Source organism: Saccopteryx bilineata, chromosome 7, assembly GCF_036850765.1.
Source record: "Saccopteryx bilineata isolate mSacBil1 chromosome 7, mSacBil1_pri_phased_curated, whole genome shotgun sequence".
In the NCBI taxonomy this organism is placed as follows: Eukaryota; Metazoa; Chordata; class Mammalia; order Chiroptera; family Emballonuridae; genus Saccopteryx; species Saccopteryx bilineata.
In genome coordinates this window covers 112641533-112659300 of record NC_089496.1, presented here as the reverse complement: position 1 = coordinate 112659300, position 17768 = coordinate 112641533, and the positions used below count along the sequence as shown (strand labels likewise).

Below are 17768 nucleotides of genomic sequence, written 5' to 3'. Positions count from 1 at the left end.
CGCCGTCTCTCCCCGAATAGTTAGCGGGTGATCCACTGCTCAGAGGCCCCTTGTTGGGTTGCCACCATTCAACTCGCCTCAGAGTGAAAATATCCCCTTGTTTTTCTAATTGAACGAGTGACATAAATTCTGGTCTTCATGTGTTTTTCAACACAACCCTCTCTGAATACTCCCTGTGACGTTAATTATGCTTCTTGACCTTGTTGTAGCAGAGGAAACAGAGACGTTTTCTACACACACACCCCCAAAATTCGAAAAACAGACTGCTCTTTAAAAACTTATGAACTTAGGGGACATTCTATGCATGACAACTCACATCTGTAGTGTGGGTACGTGTCATAATAAGCCACGGGCCCCGGGAAGACGCCAGGACAACAGCAATGGGCACGTGTGAATGGACAACCCCCCGTTTTCATCCCAGACTTCCCGTCCTTCCTCTTGGGCATTCAGTCTTGGTGACGTGAGCTCTCTCAGCCTCCAGCTCATGGGTGGCAGTGTCACTAGGCCGTAGCCTCCCTCTGTCGTCCATGGTCTGACCAGAGCATCAGTTTACGCATTCCAGATTTATCTCACCTTTGTCTCCTTTAGACACATGGTTTTTTGGTGTTTTTTTTTTGTTTTTTTTTCTCTTTAATTTTAAGGAATAAGACTTAATGTTCTTTTAGGAGCTCAAGCATTCTTTATTTCCTAAATGCAGAGAGAGGCACACGGTATTGTTCAAACCCCACTGTGCACAGAACTGCTTCCACAGTGTGACGCCCCTTGAGCTCTGCCCCCGACTTGGTGCCTGGGGAAAGGGGACAGTCTCTGGTGCCACCAGACTCTGCAAGGATGTGAGCTCACACCCTCCTGCCTTCTAGCGACCTGGATGTGGCCGGTCCGAGCTGCACCCAGGACTTCTTGCAGCTTCGAGTTTCTCTGTCGCCAAACGTAGCATTTTGCTGGCATGGTGACTCCAGCCTCCAGGTCATCCTGTTCTCAGAGATGAATCTGGTGGGCTCGCCGGCCCCCAAGAAGCAAAGGCACCCAGGAGCGACCCTGGGCCACTGCCGTCCACTGCGTGTCTGCGGAAGCAGAGTGCTGAGCTCATCTGAGATAATTGGGGGGACGCCTTTGTCTGAGTGGCTCCCCGTGGTCTGTGTGCTGCGGACTCCATATCCCCAGCACAGCCGCCTGGCCCCCGAGCTCAGTGTGCCGAGTGGGGCCTGTCGCGTGATGGCCGTGGGCAGGCCCGTCTGAAGGAGACTTGCTGTTCTCTGCGTGGCTGTCTGTAGTGGAGGATGGGTGTTGACATAAAAAGATAAAACGGTGCTCTCCTCTCCTCTTTCTGTTGACAGGAGCCTCCATCCCTCCTGGAGGCGGGAGAGGACAGCGCGGCCAAAGGCAACAGACCGGTGGCCTCCACCCCGGTGCCGGGCTCCCCCTGGTAAGAGGCGCGGAAACCCGAGAGCAATGAGGGGTAGCCTGTCTTGTCCCCACAGGGTGATGCGTGCGCCTTAGGTAAGATGGTGGCTCAGATGTTCATTTGCAACCGGATGGCAGGTGGAGGGAGAACAGACTTTTGGTGGTGCCCCTGTGAACGCCCGTTAAAATTGTCACACCAGTGCGTGTGCGTCCGCCAGACCGGGGCTGCAGGAGCGGCGGCCTCCCTCTGGCTTGTGGCATCCCTCTGCTCCAGAGATGGGGACCGGGGGGGGGGATTCTTAAAGGAAAGCGCGCCTGGCTCTCCCCGGCTGCCCTTGGGGGGCTCCTCGCCTGTGAGAACGCCCTGCTCCAAATGCCCTCCGCCAACGAGCACCATCTGCAGTGTCTTAAAATGTCCTCTCGCCGTGGAGCGATCCGGACATAGAATGAGAAGGTATCACAGGATGAAATAGTTTCGGAGCCTGAAGCCGGGAGAGAGTGGGGGTGGCGGGGGGGGCATGGTGCCCCCCCGGGAGCCGACATCGTCGAGGGAGTCCCCCCTTGTTCTCGTGATCTCAGCTGTGGTCCCAGGGGCTAGTGACTTAGGACAGAGGTTCCTGTCACTCGGCCAGTTCCGAGGGTGTTTGGAATTTGATGCTGGGAACTGGGGCCAACGATCACCAGATATTGACTTCCACGTGGGCCCAAGCATTGCCTGGGGGTCTCCTGTCACAGACTCCCTCCTATGTGCTTCAAGGCAGGCCGGCCTCCCAACTCACCATCTGGGGGGGGGATCGAAGTGAGTTCAGTACCAGCATGTGTTCTGGGGGGCATAATTAAGTAGAAGGCGTGACCTTCCGGTTGTGGGAGCTGTGGGTTTTCCCCTTTGGCAACACCCTGTAAACAATGCACAATGCTGAGTGGGGTCTGGACCTTCACACAGTCCAGCTACCTGGAAGCTGTCCCAACCCCATCCTTGTGGGTTCTGTGGACGTTCCATTACATGGGCATGGGGGTCGATGAGATCACTGGCCACTGGTGACTGACCCCAATCTCCGTCCTCCATTCCCTACCCAAAGGTCTGCAGGTTTTGCACCCTCTTGCCACAGGGCTGGCTTCCCTGGTGCCCACCCAGCCCCCAGACCTTTCCCAGAGCCCCTCTGTTAGCCTCGCCCAGGAGTGCTCGGAAGGGGCTTCATCACGCCCCTCTCTTCACGGACGAAACACCAAGGGTCTGGGGTCCTCTGTGCCAGAAACAGGACCAAGATCAAACACGTAGGTTTTATCATAAACCACGACCGCCCAGGAGGGGAGGCAGGACGGAGGCTCCTCCTCTTCCTCCCTAAATCCCCATGTCCGCAGACCCCTTGGCCCCCCACCCACTGCACCCCATGGACAAGCCAGGGCTACTCGGCCTGCCAGGCCAGCCCCACTCGTCACCCCGAGACAAAGATGGCGGAATGAGGAGAGAGAGCAGACAGCAGAGGACACACACACAGAGACACCGCGTGTCGGTTCCAAGCCGCAGCCCTGGGACGTCGTGACCCAGTGAGCGTCAGGCTCGGTCCCCCGGGGGACACTTCTCTCGGGACAGAGCACAGAGGGGCTAACACAGATGGAGAGAGAGACCCAACGTGTGTGTCTGTGTTGGGGGGGTGAGGTTGAAGCTTGGGGAGAGCAGCAGCCCGCAGAGCCTGTCAGCGCCGGGCTCTGCTGCTAGAGGTGACCGTGCAGACTCTGTTGTGAAGAGCAAAGCAGCAGCTCTGGTCCTCTTCGATAAAATCCAGCTGTCCTGTATGTTAGGACTGCTGAGTGGGATGTTTGGTACTGGACTTAAATGACCCTGGTTCCATCGAAGTCTACCCTCTGGGGCACGGGGACAGAAAGAGGGAGGATGCCGCCATGCAGAAACCACACAGCGTGACGGAAGAGGGGGACATAGACCTGTCACTTAAAGTGCGCGTAAAACGACGCATAAAATTAACTTTCGTGCTGCAGCTGGCTTGGTCCACTTGAAACCACCTGTCACGAGTGGGTAGAGGCCCATTTCTCCACGGGAATCCCTCTGGCATGTCTGCTCCCCCAAAAGCAACCTGGCTGAGTCGCACCCGTGTCTCCGTGGCACAGAACCTGGGCACTTTGTGCCTGGATATAAACGGGTCGTGTTGATTGTTGCCACTCCGCTCTCTCCCGGGGAACGGTGCCTGGTGAGTCCCCGACCAGCGGCGCTGTCTCCCCCCCCCCCCCCCCCGTGTCAGAAGCTCGGGGGGTGCTGGAAGCTAGTGAGGTATGACCATTTCCCGCCCTCTGGGGCGGTCCAGGGCGCTGGCTCTTCACCTTGCCAGGATTTCTGGGGGTGTCTCTGGACCCCGCACCGGGAGTTCAGATGGGGGATATTCCCCGTACAGCAGACGATCCAGGATCGGGGAGGAAATTAGGCCAAATAAGTCCCCAAACATAGAGCCTCCTTCTCCACGTCCAAATGGAAAGTGACAGCGGTCACCTGGCATTTACAATGTGCTCGGTGTTACGAGTGACCCGCAGAGGATTTAAATGACACAGGGGAGGGCGTGCGTGGGTTATATGCAGACACCACACCATCTCCTGGCAGGCATCCTTGGGTCCGGGTGTGCGAGCTGAGGGTCCTGCAGCCCCCCACCCACTCAGCACGGACCCTGGGGTGGCTGGAGTCTGTGTTTGCAGGGCCAGTGCTTTCTGCACTTTTAAAGCACATAGAACAGGAGGAGAAGTAAAGAAAGAAAGAAAGAAAGAGAGAGAGAGAGAGAGAGAGAGAGAGAGAAAGAAAGAGAGAAAGAGAGAAAAAGAGAAAAAGAGAGAGGGAAAGAGAGAAAGAGAGAAAGAAAAAAGGGAGGGAGGGAAGGAAGGAAGGAAGGAAGGAAGAAAGAGGCTCCTTTTTCGATTAAACTAACTTTCCCTACGTTCACTTCAACCAATGGACAAAGTAACCCCGGGAACTCAGTGAGAAAACAAGCTTGTTGACCTGGGAACACAGGACCTGGTTCAACAGGGGGGGGGGGGGGGCTCGCCGCCAGGGGACCTGTCGGAACGCACGTGTTCCGGTGTCCTCGTATTTCCGGTTCTTCAGGGGAAAGGGCAGGTGGCAGGCAGGACCCGGGACGAAGGCTCACAGGACAGCCGAGCTCTCTGGGCGGGCTCCAGTCGGTGGTGGGGCCGTCCCTTTTCTTTGGAAACCCGGTCACTGGGAGGACTTCGGGGTGGGGGCGACCTCCAGGCCGGCCATGTCCGACCCGAGTGTCCGATCCCCGCAGGTGTGTGGTCTGGACGGACGACGACCGGGTCTTCTTCTTCAACCCCACGATGCAGCTGTCCGTGTGGGAGAAGCCGCTGGACCTGCGTCACCGTGGGGACCTCAACAGGATCATCGAAGACCCGCCCCACAAGCGCAAGCTGGAGGCCCCCACAGGTACGGCGTGCGGGCTGCTGGCCGGCCCCCGGGGTCGGGGCCGCGTCTGGACTCTGTGCTCCTGGTGAGCGAGTGGAGCAGACTGGAGAACGTTGTTCCTGGTGGGGGGGCAGGGGGGATTGATTTTTAAGGAATCGTTCACTATTTCAAAATTCAGGAACTCAGTTTTTATAGCACTTTCTGCGGAAACATCGATCCCGCCCGAGGGTCGGCTCTGGCTCTCTTTGCGAGTTGAATTTTTAACCGAGAGCCGGCCCTCCATTCCCCCCCCCCCCCCCAGCCAATCCGGATGTCCTAGCTGGCACCGTCATTAGCCGGCGTCTGATTTTTTCCGAATGTCTCATGCACCCCAGAGGTACACACAAACAAGCAGTGTATTTTCTCCCGCCTCTGCCCGAAGCCACCATTGTCTATTTGAGGGGTCCCGGAATTCAGGGGAACCACGTGCCTGGGGAGGAGCTAGGTGGGGGCGCAGGAGCGGCTGCGGCCGACAAGGTGGTCCCAGACCTGGAGAACGAACGGCATTGAGCGTCTTCAAAAAGTGTCCTTTCCATGTCGACTGCTGCGGGTTTGATCGCCTGCCCTGAGTTCCTGGGCTGCCCTGGGGAGCCCTGGGGTCAGCACAGAGCACTTGACCACTTGAAAGATGGAGTGTTCAGTTCGGTTCGCGGTGGTATTTTTGATTCTGCCCCATCTCGGGCTGACGCCGATGGCAGCAGCCCACAGTGTTAGTCACATCAGAGGCGTTTAATTGGCACTTCAGAGGAGGGTATTTTTCCTGACATTTTAACAGCGCTGGGGGAAGCGGTGACAGCCGCCCCTGCGAAGCCAGCGGTCATCTGTTAAGACGGAGAGATGGTAGGTTTCATGTGTTTATTTCATGTAAGATAATAAGAACATTCTCCAGAGAGCTCGAGTCAACGGAGGCTGGAAAGAGAAAAGCATTCTGGGTGCATAATTAATGGAATCGGTACTCACCGCACTGTGGGGGGGGGGGGGAGGAGAAAATAATTTACCTGCCACCTTTCCGAGTTCTGGCTGGGCTCATCGTCCAGCCCACAGGAGACAGATTAACCGGAGACAGTGTCCCAGGTTTCCAATGGCTGTGCCCACAGGGCTCCATAAGAGCATGGGGCCCGAGGACAAGCCAGGCCATGGAGGTGGGTGTGTCACCCAGACTTCAAAGGGCAGGAAGACAGCTTGCCGCCGGGATGGAAAAGCCACTGTTTGGAAGCCGAATGTTTGCAGGGCTGTCTGCCACAGTGGCCGTGCTGGGATCCTCTCTGTCTGTGACATGTAGCTCATGTGAAACTAGCTCATATGGTGAGAGCTTCCTTCTCAGAGCAGGCCCTCTAGCTACCTATCTTTTGGTCATGAGAGGGAAGGTCAAACTTTCTTTCTGAGTCTTTTGTTCCTTAAAAGTCACCATCTCCTACAGAGGCACATTTTGGGGTGATGGACCCTTCTCCCTCTCAGCTACGTCTAGCTGTAATAGAAATGGGGTGCAGGAGTTTTCTCCGCCCTCTGATTGACTGGCATCCATTTTTAAAAATTCATTTTGGGGGGGAAGAGCAGGAAGCACTAACTCCCATATGTGCCCTGACCAGGCAAGCCCAGGGTTTTGAACCGGCGACCTCAGCGTTCCAGGGCGATGCTTTATCTGCTGTGCCACCACAGATCACGAGACTGGCATCTGTTTTTAAGAGGGATACGTCACACGCTGAACGAGGGCTTGAGCTAAAGCCCCGGGTAGAAAACCACTCTTCTACCTCTACTAGAGGCTGCAGGTGCTCCTCCGTCTGTGATGGGGTGACATCCCCAGGGCTCCATCCTCTTGGATGCAGGACTTTGTATGGTGGGAGGGAAGGTCAGGAGACCCTGTGGCCCGTGAGAAGCGCTCGGGGCATCGTAGCAGTGGTCATGTTTTGCCGGGTAAGGGATCGGATCACGCCGGCAGGCTCCTTGCTCCTCGGCTAGCTTGCCCTCTTGTAGATAATTGGGTGCTGCTTTTATTTATTTTCCCAGAGCCTTGGCGGGCTTGAGCGGGGAGCCGGCTCATTAGCAGTCAAGTGCAGTTCGTTGCTCTCCAATTCCTCTCATTTGGAGCAAGCCAGGGCAGGTCCAAGAGAAACAGAACCTCTGTCCGCACGCTCCTCCCCCCCCCCCACAGGGTCCCCCGCACCAGGTCAAGCTTCGGGAGGACCACAGGAGAGAAACAGACGGTGGAGAAAGAGGGGCTGAGGTGTGTTACAGATTTCAAGGGTTCACTTGAGCAAAAGCGATTCTCACCGGGGAGCCCAGAACAGGACGTGGTCAGGTGCACCTGGCCCACAGGGAAAAACTTCTTGGTCAAGGTGTGGGCGCACGGACGGGACAGTGTGGGTGAGCTGTGGCGTGAAGCCTCGCTGGCTGTTTGTGATCGGCCGTTCTTGTTCTTGGTGTTTGGATTGATCTGGTTAGCTCCGGGCAGGGACAGGTTTAGGTAGAGGCCCCAGCTTTGAGCTTCCTTGGTCTCATGGCCACCCTGTCTAACTTGTTTATTTCACGACAGGGACGAGGGTGACCTGGGTTCACGGGTCAGTGCTCCTTGTTTGCTTTTCCACCCGTCTCGTTTTATACTATAAAGGAGGAGGGGAGAGAGCGGGGCCCTCAGTCTCACCAGCACAACCGGGAACATGCAGTGAATTGAGACACGACAGACGCAGGTGTTTCCCCCACCCCCCCACTCTGGTGGCCCTGGCGACTCTACCTTGGTGGAGCTGTGATACTAGAATGGCCTGTGCTGACCCGAGTTTTTAACCTTGCTTTCCCTTTTCAAAAGAAGATTACTTAAACCGGTCACTTTTTTTAAACCTGAATCTTAAAGACGTGCCAGTGACCTCAGTTCTCAGCTTTCCGTCGTGGGTGGAAAGGAATGAGCCGCGTCACATTTCCTGAGAGCCACCCGACGGTTCTGTGTGCTGCGGGGCCCTCGGGACAGGAGATGTTTCTTCTAGGGGCTCATTAGCAAGTGCCGGGCAGAGTTGATGGCCAGTCAGCCAGCAGCCAGTGGCATTTTTTTTCCTGCTGAGTCATCTGTCGTGACTCATGAAATAATTTGACCCTAATTATGCTAAGAACCAGTCCTAGGGGAGATTGTCACCAGTGGAGATGTCAACGTTTTGCTAACTGTTATAGACTGGTGTGTAGTCATAGCTATTTCTAGTCTGAGGCAGAACAACTGAGTGTTCCGGTTGATACCCAGTATTCTGTAAGAGGAAGCAAAACGAACTGTATAAGGACCATGTGTGGCTGCTATTTGGTTTAGAGGTGTGCGTGCACGTGTGTACATGTGTGCGTGCATGTGTGTGTACATTGTGCATACACACGTGAGTTTGTGTGCATATGCATACGAGGGTGTGTGCATGCATGTGTCCATGCATGTGTTTGCGTGCACGTGTGTGCATGCATGTGTGTATGCATGGGTGTGCACATGTGCACATGAGTGCATGTGTGTGTGCGTGTTTGCATGTTTACCTGGACAGGCAGGCACTGAAGGGGAGCTGAGCATGTGTGGCACCCCCAGTGCAGCGTACCGAGCTGCTGACAGTGCTGAGCTGCCCGTCCTTCCGCAGATAAGGAAAAAGCACCCTTTTCACGCTGGGAGCGTTGCTGAGAGATTAAGACGGAGGCCTGAATTATTTTCTAATTATCTTGCAAAGCACCCAGGTTTTTTATGGCTCCTGCAGCCGAGCTGTTAGTTGAGAGGAAATGCCTGTGAACTAGAGGGAAGTGGGGAGTGCTTTCCATGCGTCCGTGATGCGCTGCACTGCTCTTGGGCTCTAACGAGCTCTTCTGTTTAGAGGCTGCAGATGCTCCTCTGTCTATGATGGGGGGATGTCCCCATAAACCCACCCTGAGTCAAAGCTATCATAAACCACAGATGCATTAAAGACACCGAGCCTCCCATAGCTCAGCCTTGCCCACCTGGAACGTGCGCAGAGTGGCTCCATCAGCCGGCAGTTGGGCAGTTACCTTGGGTTTCATCTCAGGTCATGGGTGGGCAGCCTTCATCTTCCTTGGCCACAGGCTGCCGGGATCAGGGCATGCCATCTCTGAGGGCCATTATTCTGCAAGCTGCCCTCGTCCTGTTTATTCCACACAAGAGAGAACTGAGGGCACCAGGTGAATGAACTCGACCAAGGTCACTCTGCTGTTAGAGGGGGTCCTGCTTTGCACCCTGGTGGGTCTGCCTCCACGTTCCAGAAGGGCTGCCTGGCCCAACGCCCAAGCGTGCGGAGAGCACTCCGGTCCCGTGCCCAAGTCGGGAACAGCCGGGTGCAGGCAGCCTCTTACATTCATGCTGACTTGTCCCCAGCCTGCGACGGCACCCACCTTGCTGGCTTCACTTGCCCTATAGACAATTTAGTCATTTACGTGCAAGACCCAGGTACCTTGGTGATGACCTGCCTTTCACTGAGTGGGGCATATGCTGTCCCCTAGGGCACTCAGCTGCGACCGTGGGAGGGCAGCCCTCCCAACTGTGTTTGCACACGGGTCTCCACCCAGAGTGGGACCAGGGGGCTACACTCAGCAAGACCCGAGACCACGGGGAGTGGGAATGCTGAGTGTTCTCCAAGGGGCTCATCGGGGGAGACAGGGGCTGAGGGGGGCTTCCCCTATGCAGACCTACCCGCCTGGCTCTTTGGAAGCAACCCTGACCTCCACATGGACCGTGTCTCACCCCCGACCCCATGCAGGGGCCCGGCCGGAGCCTCCGCTTTGCACAATGAGTGAACCAGGTGACCCACTTCCTCAGCTCTGTTTCAGCGCCCACACTGGCCAGTCTCTGTCATGTGACCCCAGAGAAGGCGGGGGAGGAGCAGATGCCCACCCCTGCAGGGAGTCCTCGCTGACCTGCCCGGGAAGCAGTGAGCAGCTGGCCATTTTACCTAAAGCTGGTGGAACCAGCCAGGCAGCCCCGTAGGGAAGGATCAGGGCGGCCGTGGCACTGCGGGTCCCTGTGACTCCGGACGGCACTCACCTGCCTGTGGGTCACCACTCTAGGAGGGGGGGTTCTGCACAGAGAGGAGGGAGTGCCACTGGCATCGGGCGGGAGGAGACTGGGGATTCCGCTGACATCCACGTGCGCAGGACGCCCCTCCTGTCACCGGTGTTGGGCCGAACAGTACAGCCAAGAGCCCGGAAATCGTCCCTGGGCTCCGTGTACCTGCCCCTCTCCCGCACCACCCTCAAGGACCCCGACTCTGCTCCATTTTTGAAATGTCTCCTTTCTGGCACCTCTCTGGCACAGCCTCTTGGCAGAGTGTGTGTGTGGTAAGACCAGCTGGCTCTGCTGGCAGATGCCGGCAGCCGGCCAATGGCCGGATCTGGCTTAGGACTCACTCCGGTCCTATGACGGCGCAGTGCGCTGTGTGGGATGCGGCGTGGTGGCCATCAGCGGGAGGAGGCCCCTAGAACCAGGATGCCGGGTGGGCTAGAGCCTACCGGAGCCTCCAGAACCAACCCCACCTTACGAACAGCCACACTCTCTACGGGGAAGGTGCAGCTGCCACCAGGCGGGAGCCGGGACTGGGATGGAGGTGTGATTGGGAATCTAGGCCGAGCGTGCAGAGGGGGGCTGTCAGGTGGCGCAGAGGGAGGGGGTCGGAGGGCCTCCAGTTATTGTCCTGGACCGCGTTCTCCGTGCAGAGAGAGGTGTCCCTCCCCAGGCAGGATGGGCACCCTGGGCAGCGGGCAGCGGGCGGCAGGTGGGGTCACGGGTCCTCTGCAGAGCCCAGTGCCCTGCACCGGCGTCCAGACGGGGATGGGGGGGCATGATCGTGAGAAAGCGGTTTCCTGGGAGACACGTAGAAATGAAAAGCAGGTGGCAGGCAGTGGAGACCGCAGGCGGCGTGGGGAAACCGCGCCTCGGTCAAGAACGCTCCTTTTCTTCGCTCCCTTCTGCGGACGAACACGAAACAGGGAAAGGCCTCTTTCCTGCTTCATTCTAAGAGCTCATCAACATGGACAGAGTGACCTCTCCGGGGCAAAGGAGGGGAGCTCTCTCACAGATCAGTCCGGCATTTTGAAGTAGACACGGAGCCAGCAGAGAAGGACGTGGCCGGAAAGGGAGTCTGGTTATTCATGGCGGTGAACAGACAAGGGGCCTGGGTCCGGGTTCCCCGCGGGGACATCAGGCAGATCTGGAATAGAAGGGGGCGCCTGGGAGCCGGGGGGGATGCTTCTGCTCCTTCAGTTCCCTGTCCTCCGGCCCCTCAGTGGGCCTGGCCTCTTCTCAGTGGGCCTGGCTGCCCCTCGGTGGACCTGGCCGCCTCTCAGTGGGCCTGGCCGCCCCTCGATGGACCTGGCCACCCCTCAGTGGACCTGGCCGCCCCTCGGTGGGCCTGGCCACCCCTCAGTGGACTTGGCCGCCCCTCGATGGACCTGGCCACCCCTCAGTGGACCTGGCTGCCCCTCGATGGACCTGGCCGCCCCTCGATGGACCTGGCCGCCCCTCAGTGGACCTGGCCGCCCCTCGGTGGGCCTGGCCACCCCTCAGTGGACCTGGCCGCCCCTCGATGGACCTGGCCGCCCCTCAGTGGACCTGGCCGCCCCTCGGTGGACCTGGCCGCCTCTCAGTGGATGGCGGCTGGGGACGCTTCGCTATAGGAAATGGGGGTCTTGTGGCTGAAATGGCAGGAAGTGTTTGTTCCCAGGGAAGCGGGTTGCAGGAGCAGAGTGAATGCCGGAGGGAAACCCATTTTCTGAGTTTCCTCCAGGAGTCTGCAGGCAGGCGTCCGGCCGGTCCCCGGAGCGGTGCGTGCCCTCTCTCCACCCACACTCCCCTGTCTTTCAGCCGACCACAGCGACGGGTCAAGTTCCGAAGACCGCAGGGAAGCCCCGGTCCTGAGGACCAAGAGGAACCGGTAGGTGTCTGTGTGCATGTCTTGTGGCGTCTCTCCCGGGCAGGTCGTGGGGGGTGGGGGCAGGGCCGCAGTCGGGGACGCGGTGGTTCATTGGCTGAGCAAAGCAGAGATTCAGCGCCCACAGCCGGCGGGGGGGGTCTCTGGCTCCGTCTCCGCGATGACCCCAGGAGCCCTGAGTCTCGGTGGCTCTTCCTTCTGGAGCCCTGTGGGAGTGGACCAGGGCGTCCACGTGCCAGGTGAGAGGTGGGTTTGGGGGTCAGTTCCTGATCTCGGGGTTTTCATCAGCCAAGTGAGATGGCAGAAGCTCTTGACGGCAGCTGGAGGTGACCGTGAACGTGAGGACCCCCTGTGACTTCCTGCCACACGTGGGGCGTGACGGGGCGTCTCCCCATGGGAGCCTGTGCACTGCCTCCTGTTCATGGTGGTGGCAGCACCTGTGGGCGGGAAGACCACCCTTCCGCTCAAGCCCAGAGGGTCACCGTCACTCCCTGAGCCCCTGGCAGGCCCCGGTAGGTCTGTGCTGCTTTTCCTACTGAGTTCCACATAAGGGGGTAAAAGTCGGGGTCAGTGTGTCTGAGGATCCCAGGAGGGAGCGATCGAGGTGTGACGTGGTTGCCGGGCACCCATCTTTGGCCAAGAGGGGTGGCTGGGGGTGCATCTCAAAGGCAGCCCCCCCGGAAGGAGTTTCTCAGGCCACTCCCGGAGCTCACATGGTGCCCAGAGTCCTGGTGGAACTGGCCCTCGTCAGGGCCCCGATGGTGCAGTTAGTCACCTACCAGGCGTCTGTGTGTCACCGTCACCGTCCCCTGCCCCATGTGGGGCACCCCAGACCTGCGGCAGGAAGCTTGCTGTCAAGAATGCCAGCACTGTTTGCATCTTCTCTGTTGAAAAATGCTCCTTGGAAGAAGCGATACTTGTGTGGTCACAGAAGTCTGCCTGTGTGGGGGAAGTGAGAGCCTGTCTGGAGAGCCGGCGGCCAGTTTCACCTCTTCAGCGTCCAGGAAGGAGAGAGCCCAGGCCAGCGGGTGCTGGGCAGCGGGGTCCGGAGTGGCCTCGCCTCTTCCATGGATGCCCATGGAACCACCGACCTGCAGAGTTAGACCTGAGCGGGATCACTGGGTCCTTCGATGTCGACACCGCTGGGCCCCTTCCCACCATGCCCTTCCTTAAAAGTTATTTTTTCTGATCAGGGCCCAGGAATATGGTCATTTCAACGGATAACAAACAAACATTATAGAACTTTCCAGAAACAGTGCAGGGAAGGGTAATCACTGTCCTCCCCATAGAAGGCATGAGTCCCCTCTTGGGGTGAAGGGGACATGGGGCTTCCTGTGGTGCTGGAGTGAGGAAGCCCTTCACCCAATCCCCCAAGCCTCTATTTTCATGCTCTTTTTCCCAAAATCTCCTTAGAAAGTCACGTTGGGGCATCAAAGAGCCACAGAGGGTGGACACAGAGTGACTTCAGCGGGGCCGAGGGCTCCAGGAGAAGGAACACCCTGCATCTCCTTACTTCTGCGTTCTTGCCGTGGGCATCAGCGAAGCCAGTCTCTGCTGGTCTTTGGGGAGACATCAGTGATTTTGAAAACCAGACGAGGTCCCTGAGGCGCAAGAAAGGCGGAAATGCTGCCGTTACCCGGTGACTTTGAACCCCTGTTGGAGGGAATGGAGCGGGACCCAGGCTGCTAGGACGCCGCCTCCATCCCCCAGTCCGCCGGAGTCTCAGCAGTTGGCACCTTCGTAACGTCAAAACACTCGTTTCATCTGAACAACAGCCGCGACTGAACTCGAGCCCGGCAAGGCGTGGGAGGTCTAGCAGAACGCCGTCCGTCTGGCTCGTGGATGTGCCCGAGAAGCCGGGGAGTCACGCAGGCTTCCGTCACAGCCCAGGCGTCCCTGTCCCGGGGCAAGGGGCAGACCCACCCCTGAGGTCTGGGAGGGCATCGCCTCAGCAGGGGCCACGGGACTGGATGACGGTCCAGCATGTCCCCGCGCTGATTCATGAGCCAGTTCACATCCGTGTCTCCGCTTCTGTCTGGAAGCTGCCCCGTTCCGACAGGTCCCTCCCCAGCGCCCGTCTGCATGTCCCTGGCTCGGAGTGGACGCCCCAGGCTGGCTGGACATGTGTCTCTGTGTGTCCGTGGAAGGTTCTGTCCGTGGGTCCAGGCATGGCACAAGCTTACCTCTGCCACAGTGCGGTTCTGTCCGGCAGACGTTGGCCTCCGCGGTCAGAGAGCAGACCTCCGGGGAGCCGCTGAAGTCCATGCATTGAGACCGCACTTTCTGTATAAGCTATAATGTTCCCTCATCAGAAAGCACTTTAAAGCCCCCTGCCATGTCTGAGTCCCCCACCGGCAGCTGCATTGGCTGTCTTGAGAGACGAGGGTCTGACAATGACGAGATTTGGGGTGACGCCCTTCCCCCACCGACACTGTCAGGTCCCCGGCACAAGTGAGAACCCTGTGGACACTCTCACCCAGACACCCAGACGGAAGGAAATCCGTTGTGCAAATAACCCGGGTGCAAATGAGGCTGTTCCGAAATGTCACCATGACCAGCTTTCAGGTGACTGAAATGTTTGAAATGACCCGGTGAGGGCCGCCCCAGAACACACACGACTCAAGGTCAGACCTCCCTGGACCCGGAAACGGGCAGTCGGCTTCCTCATCTGTGTGGTGTCCGGCAGTTCTGTTCGGCCTGTTTCTGATGTGTGGTTCTGTTTAGAGTTCAGATGTGCTTCTCACATGTGTTGTTTTAAGCACTTGGGGTGCTGAAACAAGGGCGTTACGTCAGGCATCCAGCAGAAGCGTGCTGTGTGGCGTAGACACCCGGATGAAATTAGGCATAAGACGCATCAGAAAAGAAAGGGCCAGCGATACAGTGGCTGGGATGAAGAAAAAGCTGAAGTGGACCCTCCTTCCTCCAGGGGACGGCCTCACCGTCCACCCTGGTGCCAGGCGTGGAGGCCGTGCAGGCACGGGGCAGAGGTCCCGTGGCACCTGCGTCCACGCTCGGGCCCTGGCCACCACCTGGGTCCCTGGGTCTGGCTGGCCTGCAGGCTCTTAGGCCGATAGCCTACAATTCCACTCAGTCTCACGCTAACTGCCTGGAGGGGCATCGCGCCCCCCGAGGCTGAGGGCATCGCGCCCCCCGAGGCTGAGGGCATCATGCCTCCCGAGGCTGAGGGCTCAGTCTCGCACAACCTCCCCTGCTTCAGATGCGGGTACGTGCGGGGACCACCCAGGCCACCCACCCTTCTGTTCAACTTGGCTATAAATTCAGGGCGCCCCCACACCCCTTCAGTTTTGATAAATCACCAGATGCCTCACAGGACTCAGAGAGCCACCCTGACAACGACAGACGGTGTGAAGGGGACACCGCGGGAGCGACAGAGGCAGGGGCACCGGGGCAGAGGTCCCGGGGGGGGGCCCGAGTGTGGACTCAGGGTGCACCTGCTCCTGGTACCCCGATACGCTCCCCAGCTAGGAAGCTCCCCAACCTCCTCATACAGGACTTTTTGTATCAGAGTGTCAGTAGGGACCGTGTCCAGGCATGACTGATGGAATGTGGGTCACATGACTGATCTCAGCCTCCAGGACCCCCTTGCCCTTCTGAGGGGGGGGGCTGGCAGCTCTAACCCTCCGGTCTGGCGGTTGCCAGCTGTGGGCTGCAAGAATGTTTAGAACATGCGCTCCCTGGTTCTGCTGTCATGGGCGTGGACCCCGTTTCCCTTAGCTCATCAGAAACAGGACAGTGGCTGACATGGCGATGGCCATCTGCTGAGTGAATCCACATGATACCTATTTTTCTTTTTTTTTTTTGTCAGATCAGCAAAATATTATAATGTCGTTTTTTGGTGTGCTGCAGAATCTTAGTAATTAGTTTATGTGACGGGAGATGAAATAGGTTGGCATCGCTGTTCTAAGGGGTGGGGGACAGAGGTAGGTGTGGGGCTGCCCTCGGAGTAAAGAGACCCCAGCCTGCAGCCCCAGTCTCGGGGGGGGGGCTCCTGCTGGGGGTGGGGCAGGCCAGACAAGACGAAGCCCCCTCCCTGCTTGTACACGATGCCAGGACATTTCCCTAGCAGTGCGTCCGTCCAGCCCTGCCATGCAGTGTAACCATGCCCCCCCTGAGAGGCCGTTCCCCACCCCACCCGGCCACTGTGGCGTGGGAACCAGACACTGTGACCTTGGGGGACGCTGCCTCTTCTCCGCGGGGTAGTCTTCACTTGAGCTCGCTTTATGAAAAGTCTTTGCGTTGACTCTTTTCCGAAGGTACTGAAGTCGTTCAGCCATGAGGATATTAAACGATACTTAGCAAGTTTGCATTTTCTTTTGAACCAGATCTAATGGAAGGAATGGCTTCGCCGTCTGGAAGCATTCCAGGGCTTCTGCGGGAAACATGTTGTCGAATAAGCTGTAACTCGCAATCGTCGGTGAGCTTGCACCACGCTGATTAATCTTATTTCAAGTTACAACAACCCGAGTCTTGTTTCCACACTTCTATTTTTCACTAATGAAAATGTATTACGAAGAAATCCTAATTATACTCTTTGGAATATACAGTTTGCAAATCCGCTGGTAGTTTTCCTTTCTCAGAATTCCACAAGGAAAGAATGTTAAGTTTTCTCCTAAAAGAGTTGGTGGATAAGTAAGATTTTTCTAATGGGCTGAGCAATAGCTCTTTTTCTTTGCACAGTTTTCGTATTAGGTTGGATTAATCCAATTACAACCTTAGGGCGTGAAAGCCCTTGTTAGCATAGAATGCTGTTAGGCGTAGAATAGTCTCAGCGGGTCCTCAAATTGGTCTAACGGATTTTCACAATACCCTGGACAGACAGTGACAGAAAGGCCACCTACTTAGTGGGATTCACCTGGTCCTGGCCACTAAGTGACCCAATGACCTTAAACAGTCCCATTTCCTCCTCCCAAAGGCAGCAGTAGTGAAGATATCACCCATGTCCCCGAGAGTCCCCCAGGCCAGGTTGACCTCCTGTACTGTTAGCAGCACCCCTGCCTCTACTCCTGGATGCTGAGAGCACCTCCCCAGGGGTGACCACCACAAATGTCTCTGGACACTGCCCAACGTCCCTGGAGCAAAATCACCCCCAGCGAGAGCTCGGTGCCAGACAGACGTGTGTCATCCAGCCCAGACGTGAGGGTGTGAGGGACGTTAACCATCCAACCCCGGAGGTCCTGGTCTCCCTGTTGTCACTGAAAATCTCCGTTTTGGGCTAGAACACAGGACGATGCTCTCCATACCCCGAGTGGCGGTAGAAGAACTTTCCTTGTAACGGTCTTCACACAGTGGTGCAAAATGAGGGAGCCTCTCCCCGAAAAAGTGGAGCCAGGTGTGTGAATGCTGACGATTTGTTCAAGTGGAAGGTGCACTCCTGTGCTTTGGGTGACAGCCACGTCTCGGCAGCATGACAGTTATGCGGGGCTTCCTTCCCCATGGGCCCTGGCGGCAGCCGGGGTGCACACAGACCTCTGGCTCCTCTTCCACTGGGGCCCGTTGGTTAGGGCTTCCGTCTCTACTTTCTGCCCCAAAGACAACACCGTGGTTCGAGTCACAAGAGCAGACACCTCCGCTTTTGCTGGGTTGATGGCACTGAGATTTAAACAGAGTTTTTTTTGTTTGTTTGTTTGGTTTTTTTTTTTTTTTTTTTTTTTGTATTTTTCTGAAGCTAGAAACCGGGAGAGACAGACAGACTCCGCATGCGCCCGACCGGGATCCACCCGGCACGCCCACCAGGGGCGACGCTCTGCCCACCAGGGGGTGATGCTCTGCCCCTCTGGGGCGTCGCTCTGCTGCAACCAGAGCCACTCTAGCGCCTGGGGCAGAGGCCAAGGAGCCATCCCCAGTGCCCGGGCCATCTTTGCTCCAATGGAGCCTTGGCTGCGGGAGGGGAAGAGAGAGACAGAGAGGAAGGAGAGGGAGAGGGGTGGAGAAGCAAATGGGCGCTTCTCCTATGTGCCCTGGCCGGGAATCGAACCCGGGACTTCTACATGTCA

The 17768-nt window shown here is 57.6% G+C and overlaps 1 protein-coding gene across 1 annotated transcript in view; it reads left to right on the top strand.

Moving 5' to 3' along the window:
• TCERG1L (transcription elongation regulator 1 like) overlaps positions 1 to 17768 on the top strand; it is a 114857-nt gene that overhangs the window by 82665 nt on the left and 14424 nt on the right. Inside the window, exons 6-8 of the mRNA XM_066239447.1 lie at positions 1338 to 1426; positions 4695 to 4849; positions 11688 to 11757. Coding sequence (XP_066095544.1) covers positions 1338 to 1426; positions 4695 to 4849; positions 11688 to 11757 — 314 coding nt within the window. The remainder of the gene's footprint in view (positions 1 to 1337; positions 1427 to 4694; positions 4850 to 11687; positions 11758 to 17768) is intronic.